This window comes from Bidens hawaiensis, unplaced genomic scaffold (assembly GCF_021521415.1).
Source record: "Bidens hawaiensis isolate Kalapana, Puna unplaced genomic scaffold, B.hawaiensis_p1.1 tig00056336_1, whole genome shotgun sequence".
NCBI lineage: Eukaryota > Viridiplantae > Streptophyta > Magnoliopsida > Asterales > Asteraceae > Bidens > Bidens hawaiensis.
The window spans coordinates 8,450-30,220 of record NW_027500163.1 but is presented as its reverse complement, the minus strand read 5'-3'; the positions used below and the strand labels follow the sequence as shown (position 1 = coordinate 30,220).

Below are 21,771 nucleotides of genomic sequence, written 5' to 3'. Positions count from 1 at the left end.
TACCTCTCGAGGCTTTAAGAAGTAGAAAGGAACATATTGTTTCAACTCTTCATGCCTTAAAAATAGTAACCAAGCAAATTTTTAGCAAAATTAAGCTATATTTAGCACAAGACAATTAGGTAGAAGTGTCAAATTAGGTTCTATTACCTTCAAGTTATTAAGGATTCAAGAAACACAAAGATTATGCTTAAAACTTTTCAAGAATTATGAAATAGAAAAAATTAAGACCCACATAGTTAGCAATTGTTTGGTTTGGTCTTAAATTTTAACGGTTTGATTTTTGTTTACGATGACTAAAAAATCTTACTAATGGTTGCTCAAAGGAACTAGATTGTGAACACACATGTATAGCACAACACGGCTATCTCATATATAAATGAGAGCGATGATGGTTCCTTCTAAGATGATTCGTGTGTGGTGTGTTAAACCAATTGGTTTTCATTCTTTATGGTTTTGGCTGCAGATTGACCAACCTCCCCAACGGCCTGGTCATGATGTTTTGCTTACAAACATACATGAATTATAATACAACTTATATACTAGACTCAATAATGCATTACAAATCAATATCCCATGCATTTTCTGAATATGCATGCATGCTACATGCATATACATGAGCAAAGTTACAAACATTCCCTCATTCTTATATACAAAAACGACGTACTAATCCATGTAAAACGTGTGTGAAGTAGTTCTGAATTTTTTTTTCATGTTTTTTCAATCACTAAGATAGAAATTGGACAATATTGTAAATAATGAATGGTAAAAAATGGTTAAACGTGTAAAAGGAAATCATAAGCCTCTATTTTTACTATTTTGGTTAAGTTATCTAGTTTCACCAACTATTGTAAATCATGGGTGGTGGTATATTGTCAAAGACAAAAATTTTAAACACATGATAATCTTGAGTTCAAGTCCTATATAGGATAAGGATTGAAAGAAATCCGTCGTCATAAAAGAATATACTAAAAAAAGACAATCTCTTTTTTTCTTTTGAACGGTGAATTTCTTTTAATTTTTGTCGTCTGTGCGACTTAAACCCAATACCTTCCAAACCCTCTCAACCCAATGCGTTTAAAGTTCCTGTCTTTTATAACCCGGTTTAAAAATAAAAGGCAAACTAATCTTTTCAAAAAGAGAAAATGTTTGATATTTAAAATATACCATAATAAACTCTTTGAATACAAATACAGGAAAATAAATAGGTCTGAGATTTACATCAGCGTCTAGGGTTTTTGAAGGAGCAAACAAACAAAAATATATTATATATACCAGTACTAGATTGAACATGGGTTCTATCTGGCGTGTGATGTTGTTTACACGTGTGTCCAGCAAGATATTAACATCCACATCTGGACATGCTACACTCACCAACTCTCCGCAATTGCAAATCCAACGGCAAAGCCTTCAACTGCAAGTTTTGCTACCAGCTATAGCATCATCTTTTTTTTTTGAAAAGGAGCTATAGCATCATCTTATTCTTCGTTGCATTTAGTTCATAAGCATACACTTAAAGGAGGTTTATGGAAGTCGTCTTTAAACAGTGCTGAGATCGACAGCCTCGCTCGTTTCGCTGTCCAAGAACATAACAAAAAAGAGGTTTGTTAGATACAATGATTAAGCAACTAATGGTTTTATGTTTTTGTACAAACCAAACTTTCGCTTCATATTCGGTTTTGCATGTAACTAAACCGAATTCATAGACTTTTATTTTTGTTCTAAATGTTAGGTAATTTATAATTAGTAATATATCAACTAACAAAAAAAATTATGCCATAATTATTAGTTTTGTCTAACTTTTTCGGCTCAAAAATTTTAAGCCTAAATGGGAAAATTGAAAAAAAAAAACTGAAACTGAACGATTTTCAAAAAACCGACATGGTTTGGTTATCGCCCAAAACCGAACCTACCCGGCCCATGCACCCAAATTTAGAATTACGAACAGAGAACAATTGCAAACCTAATTGCTTTAAGCGCACTCGATCATTGCAGTGGGGACGTGGTTGGAACTCCGTTGGTATATGTAAATATATATATGTGACTAGGTGTGTGAGGGTGCCATTGCCCATTTGTGTAACAAAATGGAACTTGTGGATATACAATATGTATATATTGATGCATCTATTTCAAAACTAAGTTGTAAATATATATATATATATATTTTTAATAAAAGATTTCTTTTTGCAGAATACAATGTTGAAGTTAACAAGGGTTGTAGACATGCACGACCGACTGGTTGCTGGCATTATGCATAATCTTACATTAGAGATTGATGATGCTGGAAACAAAAAGATATACCAGGCCAAAGTATGGGTGAAGCCATGGATGGACTTCAAGGAGTTGCGGGAATTCACTCTTGTTGAGAAACGAGTCATTGACACTTCTGGATATCAATCAGTACCGGTTCATGATCCTGTGGTTCAAGATGCTGCAAATTATGTTCTCAAGGAAGTCCACCCAGTATATCCTTATGAATCGCAAGAAGTTGTTCATGCTAAAGCAGAGGTATGCATCTTCTTGTTATATGTTTTCGTTTGACTCGTTAAGAACATGTTATTAATATTAAAAGTGTTAGGATTAAACGCACACACGAAACTGAACACGACACGAAAGCAATAAACGAACACGAGGATTTAACGTGGTTCGGTCTAAACTGACCTACGTCCACGGGTGGCAACTAGGTATTTCTTTATTGAGTGACCAAATATTACAAGTACATAATGTTGTTTATATAGAGACTGAACTAGGGTTAGTAAATTATTATGCAAGAAATCTAAACCGGGCCGGGCTTGGGCCCGACCGCCCACACCCGTCTCCTCTTTTGACTTCATATAATAAACCGGGCCAACAAGGCCTACGAACCCAACAATCTCCCACTCGGAGGCCTTGAGTACTCTCGTCTGCACTCCTGATTGTACTTCTGTAATCTGAACATTAAACTTCTTCTAGTTGCCACCGCCTTCTCATCAATTAACCTGAAGGCCCGTTGAAGCTCCCCGGAGCTCCAACACGTCAGTCACGGCTAAAACTGCCCCTGACCCGTTCTCTGTCCCTACCGGCTCCCACTGAAACAAACTACCGGATCCCGAGATACTCTGAGAACAAACACTCTCCATATTCAGCAAGTAATTCACTGGAGAGACTTTTACAGCTGGAATACTGGTTTTCTTAATCCACTGTCGACCTGGAACTGTAACTGAAACACGACCTGTGCTCCCACTGTCACGATGTCCCCCAACTGATTTAACCTTCCTAGCTCGTTCATCCTGAATCTTCACTTTGGCTCTGGGTTTGTTACTTGCAAAACGAACCTTCTTCTGCCCACGAGATTCTGTGAACCGGATTTTGTCTTTCACCAAAACTGGATCCACTCCTTTCGATGACATGCCGACCATATACAATGAACCAATTTTCTTTCCACGAGCAACAACGAGATTCCCTTTGACTACTTTCCACTGCCCATTCCCGAACTTAACATCGTGCCCTTGGTCATCCAACTGCCCAACTGAAATCAAACGTTTCTTCAAACTTGGAATAACCCTCACGTCTTTCAAAGTCCAAGAAGTACCGGCTGAAGTTATCAAATCAACCTCTCCCATACCCGTAACCTCTAAAATATCATCATTCGCTAGTCGAACCTTTCCAAAATCCCCAAATTTAAGATTCTTCATCGTTTCACTACAGTGAGTGGCATGAAACGATGCACCAGAATCCATCACCCAAGCATCAACGCTACTCTCAACACTACAAACCAAAGCCTCATCACTACTGACCCCGTCATCTGTGTCGTCTTCTGTAACGTTCACCTCTTTCTTACCATTCGGACACTGATTCCTGAAGTGTCCTTTCTCTTTACAACCCCAACATTCAATATCCTTACGAGTCTTAGACTGACTCCTCTTCCTGCTCCCACTGCCTCGCTGTTTTCTCCTGCCTCTACCTTCTGTGACTAGCATATTGCCTGATGATTCACCTGAACTTCTGCGTCTTGAATCTTCTCCCAGAATCAGATCTCGAATCCCATCGAAAGTAATATTTGTAGACGAACTACAAACTGCAGTCACTGTTTGCGACCAACTGTCGGGCAAAGAGGATAATAACAAGAGGCCTTGAACTTCATCATCAAACTTAATGTCAACTGACACTGAGCGGGACAAGATCGAATTAAGATTATTGATATGAGTTGTAACTGACCCACCCTCTTTCATTCTTGTTGTCACTAGCTCTCGGATAAGATAGACTTTATTCGCTGCCGAAGGCTTCTCATACATGTTGGATAGCGCCTCCATCATACCACGTGCTGTAGTTTCTTTCATGATGTTAAACGCCACATCTTCCGACAACGACAAAGTAATACAAGCCCTAGCTTTCTTGTCTAACTTCTTCCAATCTGCTTCTGACATCTTTTCTGGTTTTTCATCCTCAAACACTACATCCAAGTCTTTCTGACAAAGTAGTGCCTCAATCTGCATCTTCCACCAACCAAACTTCTGTCCGTCAAACTTCTGTATCGAAACCTTTCCGTCTTCTGCCATAACAATGACTAAAACGAAAAACTGGATAAAAAAACAGAGACAGACACAGCAACACGAGCCTGAACTTAACGACTGTTCTACTGAACTCTGTTAAAAAATCAACCTATTTAAACTGCAGCGGAAATACGAACTGTAAATCAGAAACCGAAACTTTAAACTGAAACGATAAACCTGACAAACGCGGTTGGCACTGGTTCTCCGTTTCTTTAACGCTTCTTCTGACTTGACAACGATTATTCAACTAAAATAGGATCTTGATTAACGCGTTCCTGGCTCGTACTTTGCAAAATATGATCTCGACCCAAAGAAAATATATGAATTTTACCCAAATAATTGTTTATTGTCTAAAGTGCTAGGCCCTCTCAAAAAATTAAACAATCTGGATAAAGTTGGTGGCCATTGAACTCCCTTGTCAACAAAATAATATTGTTTTTCCTTGTCTTTTCCTAGTCTGGCATGAATCTCAAGAGAAAAATAATAATACAAACCCTTCTTTTCTTCTCTGTTCAAACGCCACTAGCGGAAACAAAAGAGACAACCTGGAATCGAACAATACGATGCTTACAGCTTTCAAACGGAACCAACAAAAAAACGCAGATCGCGCGGGCTGGGTTTGGTAGCGGCGAAACGACGGCGGAAACCCTAACGGCGATCGGAAAACCGTAGGCGGCGGCGGAACCCTAGCGCAGTAGGGTGGCGGCGGCTGGATGGTTTGGCGGCGACTCGGCTGGTTCAACGTGTTCTTCGCGTGATCTGAACCTAAGCTCTAGATACCACTTGTTAGGATTAAACGCACACACGAAACTGAACACGACACGAAAGCAATAAACGAACACGAGGATTTAACGTGGTTCGGTCTAAACTGACCTACGTCCACGGGTGGCAACTAGGTATTTCTTTATTGAGTGACCAAATATTACAAGTACATAATGTTGTTTATATAGAGACTGAACTAGGATTAGTAAATTATTATGCAAGAAATCTAAACCGGGCCGGGCTTGGGCCCGACCGCCCACACCCGTCTCCTCTTTTGACTTCATATAATAAACCGGGCCAACAAGGCCTACGAACCCAACAAAAAGTTATGTGACAGATTGTGGATGGATGTGCAAAGTATCATATCTTAATGAAGCTCAAAAGGGATGATAAAGAAGTGAAGTTTAAGGCTGATGTGCACAAGGATAACAAAGGGGTATTTATTCTTAATCGTTTTGTTCAGGATCATTCCTGATTAAAATTGGTTCGGGGTCACTCTTGACAAAGAGGTATCGCGTGTGAGTGTGTTTTATGTCGAATAATGATACCTAAACGCTACACTTTTGTTTGCGGAGTATGGGCCGTTGCCTATTAGGCCCAACGTAGTGGGGCGCTACGTTTGGGTTAATCTAGTTTTTGAATTTAATTGGGTTTGTGTTTAGGTCTAGTATTTATGATGGAAGGGTTAACTTTCAATTTTGGTTTCAATAATAAGAAATAACAAAAGAGTCGATCAGTTGTTGGATCAAACATCCGCGTCTTCTGTTTCTTTGTTAATCGATCTGATCCAGGCCATTAGAGGTTTTACCGTATGGTTATTTACCTTCAACTATTCAAGGCTTTAAGAAATAGAAAAGGACATTTTGTTTCAGCTCGTAAAGCCTTAAAACACAGTTGAAATCATTCAATTTTTTAGCAAAATTAAACTATGTTTAGCAAACAATTATGATTCAAGAAATAGCTAAGAGTATGCTTAAAACTTTTCAAGGCTCAAGAAATAGTAATTATTAAAACCTGACACACTATGACACTAAACCATTGAAAGTTTGAAACTAACGGTTTGACATACTTTGTTGATTTTTTTCCGGAATCTTTTTATAGAAAAGGGTTTAATTACATGTGGCTTTAAATGTTGTACATTGCGTAGTTATGTTACTTCATGTGTTATCGTAAATTACAAGGTCTTTGTACGCTTTGTATGTTACACGTCCTTAGTATATAATAATATGCTCTTCTTTCTATAAACGTGGATAAACTTTTTATACTCTTTGCTTTGGGTAGCGTATCAAACCTGTACCATGCCGATAAATTTGGTATCGACACAGGTACGTTACCAATCACATCCCTATTACCTGGTGTATTGATGTATTTGAAGAGGTATGTACCCGCCTCAACACCGAGCAAGGCGGGTCAACCCACAAGATAAACACATTATGAAGGCACAAAGCCAAAACCTATGCGCATGGCGCATACAAAACATGCTCAGGCATCATATGCCCAGGCACACATATGCTCGCGCATCACATATGCGCGCGGCGCATATCACATGCTCGTGCATATCACATCTGCCCAGGCACACATATGCTCGCGCATCACATATGCGCGCGGCGCACCAGCGCGCGGCGCATATCACATGCTCGTGCATATCACATCTGCGCATGAAATATCTGCGCGTGAGAATAAAGAGAAGACCTCGCGCATCCTCAGGATGGACGCATATCACACATGCACATAATCGACCTCGTCCTTATCCAAATCAGGATTAGGGCAACCTTGATTGTGCACGTCAGACAACCTTCCAGAAGGCATCTTTTTAAGGAATAAGAATATGCTGATGTTGACAGCTGCCAAATGAAAGGTCGACAACTCAGCATGACACATGTGCTACCACGTGATTACAACCAACGAGAAAGCGCCAGGTGTCCCAGAGGACACGTGGCGCAGTGCGATTGGAGGAGGCCAACGAGGTTGAGCCTAATCAGTGGAAACCCTAGCACTATAAATACAGCATCAACTCCACTTTGATGGACATTCATACTCAATCATTGACAGTTACAGACACATTGATTCACATTGAAGCATATTCAATCACACAATCATACAGAGTAACACACAGTATTCAGCTATTAAGCAATACTCTCCCAATTCCCTTACTCACACATTATTATCTTCTCCTACACATACTTATTCTCACGCCGGAGGGTTACCCCAAAGAGGACCCCTCTGTCCCTTTCTGAGGGGTAAGTAACGGCGCTGTTCATTTTGTAGGTGGAAGAACACTGATCCAGAAGAACCATCGGTGAAATAGTATAATCACACCCGAGGAAAGTAGATCTGCTACCAGTGAGTAGATCCACGTTTCTTCATTGGCGCCATCCACTGTTACAAACGGCAATCAGATCTACATAAAAAAAATAAATCACCATGGTTTCTGGCGTTCGTAACGTTGATCAAGCTCTGGAGGATATTGAACGTGAGGGTGTTAACGAAGGACAGCAGGTTCTGAGGGTTCCGCGTGATTCTACGCGTACCACCAGCAACCGTCCCTTCGTCACAACCCCTCACGACCAGACTGAAACTCCTCCAGACGATCTCACGTTACAAAATATGGCCGGCGCGAAACTGAAAGGACCAATGGGTCCAGAAGAAGAAACAAATGATCCGAATGAATGGCTCATAAACGAGCAGCGGCGTCTGATGGAAAAGTACAATGAAATGGTCAAACAGAAGAAGCTAGCCGACCAAACACAAAGGCAAGCGTTTGATAAGCAGACTACAAAAAGGCCGCGCGCGCCGGAAGAAGGACATTCTGTTCACACTGCACACACTGAGTTCAGTGATGAAGAAGTGCATAGCATGAGGAAGACACGGGATACTCATGCAGGAGGCTCACAGCTCCGCGCGCCTGTGAACATGGCTCCTGGAGCCAGAGCAGATCTGGATCTGCACATGCCGTACAGCCCACCGGTCAGAGGGCAAGTGGACGTAACCACACCCTACAGACCAGCCATCTTGGTAAAACACTCAAAGTTTACTGCGCGCATCGCGCAGGCTCCCATCCAGCACAAGACCAAGATGCCAAGTGGTCTGGGCAAATATGATGGCACAACAGATCCAGATGACTTTTTGCAAGGTTTCTATAACACGGGAAACCTAGAGAGCTGGACGATGCCAACATGGTGTCATATGTTTGCTCGCTGCCTCACAGGCGCAGCGCGGGTATGGTTCGAGAGCTTGCCGACTGGGCAAATTGATGGGTTCGAGGAACTATTAGAAAAGTTCCAAGCCCACTTCGTACAACAGCGCAGGCACACGCGCGATCCTGATGACATCATGCACTGCGTACGCAGGAATGATGAAACGATTGAAGATTACATCACTCGTTTCAATCAGGAGTCCCTGGCAATCGGGGGTATAACTGAGCAGCTCCTGCGCGTGGCCTTTATACAAGGCGCGCGCAGTGATCAATTACGACGAGCTCTCGTAAGCAAAGATGGCATGCCCACCACGTGGGCCAAGTTAATGGAGGCATCGCGAGTTTTCGCGAGAAATGAAAAACAGATTGCCCAAGATAGGGCAAGAGAAAGAGCGCATCAGGCTGAATCACCGCGCAGCAAAGAGAAGAGGGCCAAACAGAACTCTGTATGGTCCAGGTTGCAGCCAACAAGTTTTTCTTCAGCAGAAAAGCAAGCGCAACCAAGCTCACCCCAGCCCCAAAAAGATGTTCGTAATCGCGGGGATGGTGACAAGAGGGAGGGCGGCAGAGATCCTAGCAGACCTCTGCCAAGAATATGGACTCCACTCACTAAAACACCTTCACAGGTGTTAAGTACTGAGAATGTTCAATTCAAGCCCCCCAAGCAACTACACTACAAGGGACCGCAAAACAGTGGCAAATATTGTGAATTTCACAGGTCCCCGGGCCACAACACCGACGCATGCCATCATTTAAAGGATGCGATCGAGAAGGATGTAAAATCAGGCAGGCTGGCTCACTTGGTGAAAAACCAAAGAATAGAAGATGAGCAACCGGAAGGAGCCTCTGCCAGCAAGAAATACAAAAGAATCTGTGTGGCTGAGGGGGGACGACAAGGGCAGACGTCAAAAAAGAGAAGCGCGCAAATCCACGGAGATTGGCGCGAGCAGCAAGTCATCTTCCCAAGAATCAGGGGAGGCCCTTCAATAAGCAGTCCTCTCGTCATCACCACACACATTGCTCATTACGAAGTGTCAAAGGTCCTGGTGGACACTGGAAGCGAATCTGACATTATGTATGAGCAATGTTTCAGAAAGTTAGACCCGGCAGACCAAGCGCGGCTCGAAATTGTGAACGCACCAATCTGTGGTGTCTCAAATGAAATCATCCATCCCCTAGGCCAGATTCAGTTTGAACTAACTATGGGGGATGATGAGCACAAGCGAGCCGAAGTTGTCAACTTCTTGGTCTTGCCCACCACGTCATGCCATAATATGATCCTGGGTAGGGGAACGATTGCCCAATTTAATGCTGTACCGTCGCCAGCGCACGGCGCATTGGGGTTCCCTACACCAACAGGCGTAACATTTGTTTACCGCGATCATTTGTGCGCAGTGACAAGTACGCCGCGGGAAGGGAGAATGAAACTTCCAATGGCGGACAATGCGCCAGAGAAGTGGATTTTAAACCCAAAATTCCCAGAGCAAACGGTCACAATTGGCGCTACCATTTCAGACGAAACGAGATTGAGAATGAAAAAGTTGCTCACAAAATACACGTCGGTTTTCGCGTGGCAACACTCCGATATGACGGGGGTCCCGCGAGACTTGGCGCAACATTCTCTTAACACGTTCAAGTCGGTGGAGCCAATTGCTCAGAAAAAGAGAATCATGGGGGATGAAAAGGCGAAGGCCATGAATGAGCAAGTGGAGGACCTGTTGCGCGCAAACATCATCCGCCTGATCCGATACCAGACGTGGGTAGCCAATCCTGTGATGGTAAAGAAAAGCAACGGGTCATGGAGGATGTGTATTGACTTCAAGGACCTCAACAAAGCATGTCCGAAAGACTGTTACCCCCCTCCCAAACATCGACGCAAAGGTGGACTCCGTGGCGCCATTCAAGCTCAAATGTTTCCTGGATGCCTACAAAGGCTATCACCAGATTCAAATGGCACCACAGGACGAAGACAAGACTGCCTTCAGAACCGACAAGGGTGTTTTTTGTTACACAAAAATGCCCTTTGGTTTAAAGAATGCGGGCGCAACCTATCAGAGACTTATGGATTCGGTTTTCAGTGAACAAATCGGAAGAAATCTAGAAGTCTACGTTGATGATTTGGTGATCAAGAGCAGGGAGGAGAGACAAATGCTCAAAGACATCGAGGAAACTCTTCAGCGCCTAACGGAAGTTAACATGAAGCTCAACCCGAGCAAATGTACTTTCGGCGCGGAAGAGGGGAAATTTCTTGGTGTAATGGTTACTAAGGATGGTTTCAAGGTGAACCCTGAAAAGGTGGAAGCCATCCTTGACATGCCTTCACCATCCACCATGAAAGAGGTTCAGAAGCTGAATGGTAGATTGGTGTCAATCAACAGGTTCCTAGCGAACCACGCCAGCAAATCTACTCCATTCGTTAACACTTTGAGGAACTGCTTGAAGAAGAGCCAATTCAAGTGGACGCCTGAGGCTGAGCAAGCTTTCAGTGAGATAAAAGAATGTCTCATAAAGCAGCCCGCGCTCACAGCTCCACTTCCTGGCGAAACCCTTACATTGTACTTGTCAGCTGGAGACCGCGCCATCGGCGCAGTATTATTGGTGGATCGCAAGGGGATCCAAACGCCAATATACTATGTGAGTCGGGTGCTGACAGACCCTGAGACGCGCTATTCCATCATGGAAAAGTTAGTTTTGTCACTAACACACGCGTCGCGCAAGCTTCACAGATACTTCAATGGTCATCCGATTGAAGTTCTGACAGGTTACAACATCCAGCAAGTCTTGCGACGCCCCGCGCTCTCCGGAAGGCTGACAAAGTGGGCGCTGGAATTGGGTGAACACACGATCACTTATAAGCCCCGTCCAACAATAAAGGGTCAAGTTTTGGCGGATTTCATCACGGAAATCCCAGAGGGAAAGATTGAAGAAGCTCAGCGCGAGGTAGACCCTCCGCGAGCAAATGATGAAGAAGATGTTTGGAGGCTATTCACTGATGGAGCCTCCAACAGCGAAGGGTCCGGCGCAGGCCTCAAACTGGTGGACCCTGATAATCATGAATATACTTATGCTATTAGGTTGGACTTCAAGAGTACCAACAATGAGGCTGAGTATGAAGCCCTGCTGGCTGGTCTGCGCATTGCGCGCAAGTTTGGAGTTAAAAGGCTAGAGGCACATGTTGATTCTTACTTGGTAGCTGCACAGGTCAATGGCCTTTATGATGCCAAGGAGAACACCATGCCTCTATATCTAGAGCAGGCAAAAAAGCTCGTTGAGCAGTTTGACTTCTTCAAAATCATACACATCTCGCGCAGCGAAAACAAGTCCGCTGACGCGTTGAGTAAGATGGCATCAACTAATTTTGATCACTTTGCCAAAGATGTCAGGGTGGAAGTGATGAGCAACCCGTCAGTGCAAACGCAATCGGTCCTTGTAATTCATACAACCCCTTCATCCTGGATAACTCCAATAATGGAATTCCTGAAGGAGGGGACGTTACCGGACGATCGCTCACAGGCGAGAAAGATAAGACACAAGGCGCAGGACTATGAACTACTTGATGGTACATTATATCGACGCTCTTATCTTGGACCGCTCATGAAATGCCCGGATGCTGAAGAAGCAAGCTATGTGATTAGGGAGATTCACGAAGGAATCTGCGGCATACACGCTGGCCCGCGCATGGTGGTTGCCAAGGCAATGTGCTCGGGCTACTATTGGCCAGGCATGTACTTGGATGCGCTAAAAGAAATACAAAAATGCAAGGCATGTCAGAGCTACGCGCCAAACACCATGCGGCCAAAGAACAACTTGATTCCGGTGACCTCTGCATGGCCTTTCCACAAATGGGCCATTGATATCGTGGGGCCCCTGCCGCAAGCGCAAGGGCGAGTGAAATTTTTGGTAGTGGCGATAGACTATTTCACAAAATGGGTTGAGGCTAAGCCACTAGCAAAAATCACAGCTGAGGCGATGAAGCAATTTATCTGGAGCCACATCATTTGCCGTTTTGGCCTTCCTATGGAAATTGTGAGCGACAATGGCAAACAATTCACTGACAGGAAGATATCCAGCTGGCTCAAAGAATTGCACATCAACCAAATCTTCACTTCGGTCTACCACCCTCAGGGGAATGGCCAAGTGGAGCGCGCGAATCAAAGTTTGTTAAATGGGCTGAAGAAAAGGTTGGAGGGAGAATCCCATTCTTGGGTCGAAGAGTTACCTAATGTCCTGTGGGCGCACAGGACATTAAGCAAAACTAGCAATGGCGAATCCCCGTTCAGCCTAACCTATGGGACAGAGGCTATGATCCCAGCAGAAATTGGATGCCCATCCCATAGGGTACTCATGATGAGCAAGACTGATAACGAGCGCGAAAGAAGATTGGACCTTAACTTGCTTGAAGGGCGCAGAGAAGCGGCTATCATCAATGAAGCCAGATACAAGAAAAAGCTGGAAAAATATTATAATCAGCGCGTTAAAGAGTGCCACTTCAAGAAAAATGATTTTGTCCTTCGAAACAATGAAGCTAGCCGCGCAATACCCCCAGGAAAAATGTCCCCCAATTGGGAGGGACCTTATCAAATTTCAGAAGATTTGGGGAAAGGCGCGTACACTTTAAAAGATTTGAATGGAAAAAAGATACCGCGCGCGTGGAACGCGGCACAACTTAGAAAATGCTTCATGTAAAAGTTCAAATATGTAATCAAGGCTTTTAAGCCATCATGAATGATGATTCGCGCTATCTTTCAATATTTGTTCTATTACCTTTGCATACATGTTTCACACTTCCTTTATTAATTTGGAGCAATATGACAACACTATATTGACTTCAAAACGAAATAAAACGAAGTAAAACATACATGCGCGAGCCTTAGCTCAAACGCGTTAACGAGTCTTAACTCTAAAACGTCAGGGCCTTAGCCCAAACCTACGAGCCTTAGCTCAAACACGTTAATGAGTCTTAACTCTAAAAACGTCAGAGCCTTAGCCCAAAACAAAGAGCCTTAGCTTAAAACACTCACAAACATCCATCTTACATCCCGCGCAGCCTGATCATAAAAATCCTTAAACGCAACTAAGGCAAAGTACATGCCATATCATAGTTGTTAAGGTCTCAGGTCGAGGTCGCGCGCGGAATCATAGTGGATATCTGACATGTAATGGCTAAAACTCATACTTCCATATTAAAACCGCGCGACCTCGACGCGCAAAAAAGGAATTGAGAAAAGATATCGCGCATGTCAGCATAAACAAGATACTGCGAAACCACTTACAAAATAGGACTATGGTTAAGTGAATAATTTCCTTACAACCTTGTTCTTATTTTAACGTGCAAGCATATCTTATATCTATACAAGCAAACATGAAGAGATGAATGGAAATGCGCAAGATGTGAAAAAGGGAAAACAAGTTTCATTCCATAGCATTGAAATTTACAAGTATGATGAGTTACAAATTACAAGTATAAAAATAAAAAAAAAAATTAGAAAGATGAAGGGCTTCTCAGGTCTCCACGTCGACGTCAGCCACTTCATCACCCTCATCATCTCCCTCAGCATCCGGCGCGGCCCGCTCCTCATCTCCGAACTGACCATAGTCAAGTTCTTCCTCCTCAATGGAGTCTTCTATCACGACGGTGTCAGGAGCAGATTCTTTCGCCGCGCCAGAGCCGCTGGCAGGGGCAACATCCCCCGCGCCACCATCATCGCCACCAGCCCTCTCGCATTCATCGAACAACTTCTTTAGCGCGCCGAGGTCGGGCTGGTCAGCAAGCGCAGCAATCTGCAAATCAATAGAAAAGTATTGAGTACAAAAGAATTGGAAAATTAATCAAGAAAAACTCATTAAGGTCAAGGTACCTGAACAAGGATGGGGATGGGAGTACTCATATACTTCTCCCCCACTGCGGCCATGTCCGCGCAGGCCGCGTCGCTCTTGTAAGGGTACTCGGATGGATTCTTCTTCAACATAACATATTCGTACCCATCCGTAAACCCTTCAGCTCGACCCACCAAGCGAGCGGCAGCATTGCAGTCCATCACAAGGGCCTGAAACTCGGCGGAATATTTCATCGCCAAAGCGCAACGAGTCACGCCCTGTGACACCAGCCATTGGCGATCTTGCGCGAGGCCAGCAACAGACGTCTCGAGGGCAGGAACCTGTGAGTTTAATAACTCAACAGTTTCCTTGGTCTTTTTTAGCTCCTCTTTATCAGATGCTGCTGCCGCCAATATTTTTTCTTTCTCCGCCTGCGCAGCATCAAGTGCTTCCTGGCTGGACGCTGCCGTCGCCAAGGCCTCATCTCTATCGGCCTGCGCGGCCGCCAACTCCTTCTTCAGGCGCGCGACCTCACTCTCCAGTGATGATTTCTCAGTGATACTCTGGACGATAGCTTGGTCACGCGCCTCAGCCTGCTGTTCCAAGACACGCACTCTCCGCGCGTACTTGGCAACTTCGGCCTCCGCCACCTGCTGCTTCTCCCGCGCAGCCTGGAGCTCATGCCCGCGCTTAATAAAGGCGGTGTTGGCACTTGCTCTATTTTCGCTGAGCTCCGCCTGGAGTTTCTCAGCTCGTGCGCGAGCATCAGAAAGGTTCCAGGCAGCCACCTTAGCCTCTTGCTGGGCTGCCACAAGTGCATCGCGTACTTTAATATAATCGCGATGAAGCTCTTGGGAGGCAGCAAAGAAAGCTGACCCAGCGAAAATGTGATCGTTGAGCAAGTCAGCGCGGGTGCGCTCCTCCTGATACCTCCTTTCAGTAGGAGGCACGGCATGAGCCCAGAAGTCCTCGCATACGCCCATGGATTGGAAGGAACTGTCTTCATTAATATTCCATCTCGGGCGATAAACGTGGTCACCTTCCTACAAAACACAAGAAATGTTCTAAGTCATAAAACATACTTATATGGAGGTACGCGCAGCGGAGCAACAAATTAAAACATACCTGCGGGGATGAAGCAGAAAAGTCAGCGCCAGCCCCACCTGAAGTCTGTGCTGCGAAGTCATGTGGCATCGCAGGGCTGGCGCGGTCTCCCAAGGAGTCCTCAGCTTGAGCCCCCTCATCCTCCTCATCTTCTTCAATAGGCCTCTTCTCCTGCGACCTGGAGGGCTCCAAACCAGCCTCGCGGAGAGGGCTGCGCGTAGGAGGAGGCGAGGGAGGTCTCGACGCCGCCAGTTCGGCGCGCAATACGGCTTCCTGCTCCTTTGTAATCCCAATAAGGGGAGACTCAGCACTAGCAGGAGCAGGACCAGAACCAGCGGCGCCGGCAACGGCGCCAGGAGTGTCGCCAACAACTTGTACGCCAGCTATAACTCCTATGAACAAATCAACAAGGAAAATTGGTTTATAACTGGATCCAAAAGAAAAAATTCAGAAGACAAATGTGCAAAACATACCTTGGCGCAATTCTGTTCGCGCGGCGAACATCGCCATAAAGTTCATTCTACCCTTCTCAGAGGGTAGAACGGGGGACTTCGAAGCAGACCCCGGCGCAGCCTCAGCACCTTGTGGCGCCTGCGGCTGATCTGCAACTGTCGCCGGTCCTGCAAACATTCAAAGGAGCAAAGGTTTAATAATAATTCAATCAGATGAAGATAAACAAAGTATACCTGTCGCAGGCGTGGCATTGCTTCTCTCTTCAGCCGCGCGAACGGAGGAGGTGACGCCACCATACCTCAAGTGGACAGGAGGTCTGCCCACTTTCACAGGCAGGGAAGCTAAAGAAACCTTGGTGGTAAACACCTCGGTTTCCTCAGGTCCCTTCGTTTGAGCATGGGGATGAGTGACAGGGGTGTCGTCTTTCTTCTGTCTCTTACTGCCCCCTGCGCCGGATTTCCCCTTAGCTTTGCGCTTTAGTAGGGGCGCCTCCTCTTCTTCCTCCTCCTCTTCCGCGAGCTCCAGCTCGTAATTTTCGAGCGCATCTGCAATACATGCAACACAAGTGTTAGCAAAATTTGGTATTCTAAAGGAATAAGCATAAGTGCGAAGGCTTACCAGGCGCGTCGCCATCAAAGTCAAATTCCAGATCCACTGGGATGAACATGTCATCGAAGCGATCTGGGAAACCAACCTCCCCAGCGCCAAGCGCGACGGAGCCACCCTCCACTTGATCATCATAAGCGGCGTGGATATAATCCTTGGTGACTGCGCAAAAATAAGTCAAGTGATATCACAAAAAGAATTATGTTCGCGCAGAAAAAGAAATAAAGCAATAAACTTACACAACCCGTCGACTTGGATAACGGGCTCAAGCGAGCTGTCCGCCCACCTCTTGCTCATACCAACCCCCACCAGCGCCTCCTCACGAATGCTCTTGGCGGGGGATGGTTCAGTGGACAGCTTCTTAACCCAGGCGCCAGTTGGGTTCTTGAGGACACCCACATCCGCAGGCGCAGAAGAGATGGAGCGCATGGTCATACGGATGGGTATCACACCAGCCCTAATGTAGAAGAACCTCTCAGACCAGTCATGAAGGCTCTTGAATGAAACAGTGGAGCACTTAACCTTCTGACTGCGAGGAATAAAGGAGATCCAAGAATCTTGGATCTTGGGCTTGTAAAAAAATTGAAAGCGCCGAGGGGTGGGCTCCTCGCGCTATGATTTGCACATGAACTCGAAATGAGTCATGCGCACAAGTCCAAACGGATGGACTTGGGATATATGAATCCCGAAAAACCGTAACACCGCGCCTACAAACCTTGTCATCGGAAGACGAAGGTTGCAGTGGGTGAAAAAATGGGTGTACAGCGAAATATAGCCGGGAGGCGGGTCCGCCGCCGTTTGCCCGGCCCCAGGCAACATGCAGCCAAACAGGGCGGGAAAGCCCTGTGACGAGATGAGGCTGTCCAGATCGGCCTGCCTCAATTTGCAGGGGATTTCATTCCACCTTTTCGGGGCCTTGGTCTTCCCTACTTCCTCCGATGTGGTCTCAACAACCCTCTTCCCCTTGCCTTTCTGCTTCAATGTCGACATCACCACAGATTTCACACGGCGTCTTCGGGAGGCAATAGAGGTGATGGAGGGGTTAGAGGAGTCTGAACTATCAGACATACAACTGCAGCAGCAGATAATCGAGGATTCAAAACAATCAAAACACTCAAATCAGAATATGAAAGGCAGAAATTCGAAAATTAGCAACAATGAAGATGAAGATAAAAAATTTTTCCTAAGGGCCTGCTTTTATAGGCCCAGGAGAGAGAAAAGTGGTAACTGATCGGATTTCACGCGCCCCCACTCGCAGGTGCAAGCCAACGAGAGCGCGGCACGTGTCCCTAACACTGTAGAGGGGACATAAAAATGTAACCGACCTGCCACGGAACAGAGACGCGCCCCCACTCGCAGGTGCAAACCAATGCGAGCGCGACACGTGTTCCAGACAGCTGTGCGAGGGGACATGAAAGGCAACTGTAGCACCTCGAGCACACGAAACGTCTGACACGTTTACGGCGCACGTCACCACCAACCAACCACGTGTTTGGATCCTTCGTTTCAACCAAATGGATAGAACTTCGCGCAACGATGAAAACAACCAAGAAAACGACAAAACCCCTTTAAAAGACCAAATCAGTAAGTCTAATATCTATCTTACCGCGCTCGCGCGAGATAAGACACACATTAGACTGGGGGGGCTTGAAGAGGTATGTACCCGCCTCAACACCGAGCAAGGCGGGTCAACCCACAAGATAAACACATTATGAAGGCACAAAGCCAAAACCTATGCGCATGGCGCATACAAAACATGCTCAGGCATCATATGCCCAGGCACACATATGCTCGCGCATCACATATGCGCGCGGCGCATATCACATGCTCGTGCATATCACATCTGCCCAGGCACACATATGCTCGCGCATCACATATGCGCGCGGCGCACCAGCGCGCGGCGCATATCACATGCTCGTGCATATCACATCTGCGCATGAAATATCTGCGCGTGAGAATAAAGAGAAGACCTCGCGCATCCTCAGGATGGGCGCATATCACACATGCACATAATCGACCTCGTCCTTATCCAAATCAGGATTAGGGCAACCTTGGTTGTGCACGTCAGACAACCTTCCAGAAGGCATCTTTTTAAGGAATAAGAATATGCTGATGTTGACAGCTGCCAAATGAAAGGTCGACAACTCAGCATGACACATGTGCTACCACGTGATTACAACCAACGAGAAAGCGCCAGGTGTCCCAGAGGACACGTGGCGCAGTGCGATTGGAGGAGGCCAACGAGGTTGAGCCTAATCAGTGGAAACCCTAGCACTATAAATACAGCATCAACTCCACTTTGATGGACATTCATACTCAATCATTGACAGTTACAGACACATTGATTCACATTGAAGCATATTCAATCACACAATCATACAGAGTAACACACAGTATTCAGCTATTAAGCAATACTCTCCCAATTCCCTTACTCACACATTATTATCTTCTCCTACACATACTTATTCTCACGCCGGAGGGTTACCCCAAAGAGGACCCCTCTGTCCCTTTCTGAGGGGTAAGTAACGGCGCTGTTCATTTTGTAGGTGGAAGAACACTGATCCAGAAGAACCATCGGTGAAATAGTATAATCACACCCGAGGAAAGTAGATCTGCTACCAGTGAGTAGATCCACGTTTCTTCAGTATTAATATGGGGCATGTAGGTTGTAACTAAATCAATGGTAAAAATAAGCAAGTTACACGATTAACTAACACATGTCTAGGGTTAAAATTTAGCGATAAGTGTAATAATTTAAATAAATATATGTTAAAAGAAGAAAAAAAAACTTTACTATAACTGAAAACTTTTTAAAGTTTAGAGGATAGAAACATAAACCGTTTAAAGCGAAAGAATTATTAAAGTTCAAGGGGCGTGTAATAATTCTGTTAAAGTTTTGGGGTGGAATTGTAAACCGTTTATAAAAAAAATTATTGAAGTTCAGAGTTGTATTATAACTCAACAATAAGGTTTAATGGTAAAGGCGTAAAGTCGTTAAAAACAGAGAAAGAAGAAAAAAGGCAAAAGCCTCCATAACAAGCTGTCAATCGGCCCAATCTCAAATTACAATGCTTCCCGTGGATATTCCTTGTAAATATATGAAATTATTATTTTAACAGGAGATTTAAGTGTAAATTAAAGAATTGAGCCAAATTAACTAACAAGTTTGGTTTGGTTTTATGTATTGCCATTCAATTTTAGTGTGCAAAATTTCGAAACCTTCTTGTTTGGTGCGATTTGGTTTGTTCATTTTGACTGTTCTTAACTTCGAAGTTATAATTTTCAGTTTTTCATTCTTTAAATAATAAAGTTTAGAAAATTATAAAATTAATTTAAATATATATCTTATATTTTGTAAGAACATTAAAAGTTTACAACTAAATAAGTCCTTGTAGATTTGGAACATTTGAATAAAAATGGCCAATGTGAAGATTCAGAGACTAGGAAGAAAAGACGTATATTGTTTATATATGCACGTAATACAATAGTTCAAATAAAAATAAATAACTAGAGATGAAATAGTAACAACTTTATTCTATATCAAACATGATATAGTCACAACTTTATTCTATAATATAATGTAACAGATGAATCTTTAAACACAGATACATATATAATAAACCTCCAGATCACAATAATATGTAACCACATTGTTGTGTACTCAAAATAATACAACTAATTATACTCAAAGTAAGAAGTAATTAGCTATGATTATATTGATTAAACGAAGAATTACAATTGAGATATCAAAGAAGAGAAGGGGATGGGATATCAGACGTTACAGAAAGAGATGGGAAGAAGAAGCAGAACAAACATAATCATCATATTCGTTATTCTAATCTTTGCCTCTTGTTCGCTTATATCATCAGAGTGTTCCTTTGACCATTTCACCTTGTTGGGCCATTGAATTGGATTGGGCTGTTTGGATATGATTTGGGCTAGATCCGGTTTCATAACATTACTCCCCCCTTTCAAATACACCTTGTCCTCAAGGTGTAGGTTAGTGAAAGTATGGAGCAAACTCGCAATAGCTTCCCATCTAATCACCTGCTTGGACTGTAGCCGGTTGTGGACTAGTAGCAAAATGCTTGTAAAAAGAGAGAACATAACCATTTGAAGAGACTTAGCCAAACATGTAATAGTACTCTTCCAAGGCAGATTTGGAAATGGAAGCACACAATAGCAATCATCAGCATGACTCATACACATTTCATAATCCATCCTCTGCTGACTTTGTCTAATTTGACCTTGAGTGTTGAAAACTTTTTGGTAAGTGCTCACCAACAAAATTAACCCAATCCACACATCAATTTTTATCCACAAAAAGTCAACTTTGGTAAAAAATTCAGCCGATGCTACATAAACCGCTTTTTGCATATTTTTAAGAATGACCAAAATACCCTCTAAAGTATATAATTGCATTGCAGACCCATAATACCTGAATTTCGTTTTGTGTTTTCGGATGACCAAAATGCCCTTTCCTTGACTACTGCTGTTTTGAGTTTTGTTTTTGTTGCTTTGATTTTTACAGAGGCAATAACCCACAACAAGCAACACGACTTCAATTCCTTTAACATTTATTAACGTTCTGGCCCGATCAGCAGCGTTAAAGAACAAGAAAATTTTGATGCTACTCAGATTCATTGTTGACCCATACCAAGTCAACCATGACCCAAAAAACCATATTATCCATGTTTTTTCCATATTTCCAGATTTCTCAAAGGATAAAAATTCAAAGTGGTCTACAACAAGTTGTTGTTCGGATTCTTTAGGAATAAGGTCCAATAGGAGTGGAAACTTAGGGTGCATATCATCTGAAGAAACGATATCAGGAAGCCTACAAAATGCAGCTAAGATAGGAACAAGTAGCTGTAAAAAACATTCTGGTAAGCGTGACGATTCCCAGTGGTGAGTTGTTTCCCCCATTCGAGTCGAAGAAGACCAACCAAGTATGGGTTGTCGGTGGCACTGTAAACATATGCCAAGTATACCAAGCATCATATGTGCAAGATTTGTTCCTCCCTTCCAACAAAGGCGTTTATCTCCGACTTGAAACAAATGAACCCAATAAACAAGTATAGTCTTAACAACTCCCTTAGCAGCCCGTACAAACGTGTACGACTTACGAGATACATGAACAGCATCAAGAAGCGTAGCCCAAAACATCCCCATAGGTTGGTCAAAATGGTGCACAACCTTAGAAATAACAAGCATAAGCCCGAAAACCGAATGATCAAACACAAACATGACATCATGGATAGAGCCATCGATGAATTTCTTTCTTGATATCTTCACAACAATCTG

At 44.0% G+C, this 21,771-nt stretch overlaps 1 protein-coding gene across 1 annotated transcript; it reads left to right on the top strand.

Moving 5' to 3' along the window:
• Positions 1–2,193: 2,193 nt before the first annotated feature.
• Positions 2,194–20,066, top strand: LOC143601466 (cysteine proteinase inhibitor 12-like). Its single transcript, XM_077078868.1, has 2 exons — positions 2,194–2,505; positions 20,055–20,066. The coding sequence occupies exons 1-2, from the start codon at positions 2,194–2,196 to the stop codon at positions 20,064–20,066; spliced, it is 324 nt and encodes a 107-aa protein (XP_076934983.1).
• The last annotated feature ends 1,705 nt before the right edge of the window (positions 20,067–21,771 follow it).

Excerpts from the sequence above, each read along its gene's own strand:
- LOC143601466 (XM_077078868.1), top strand. The coding sequence starts at position 2,194 with ATGTTGAAGTTAACAAGGGTTGTAGACATGCACGACCGACTGGTTGCT.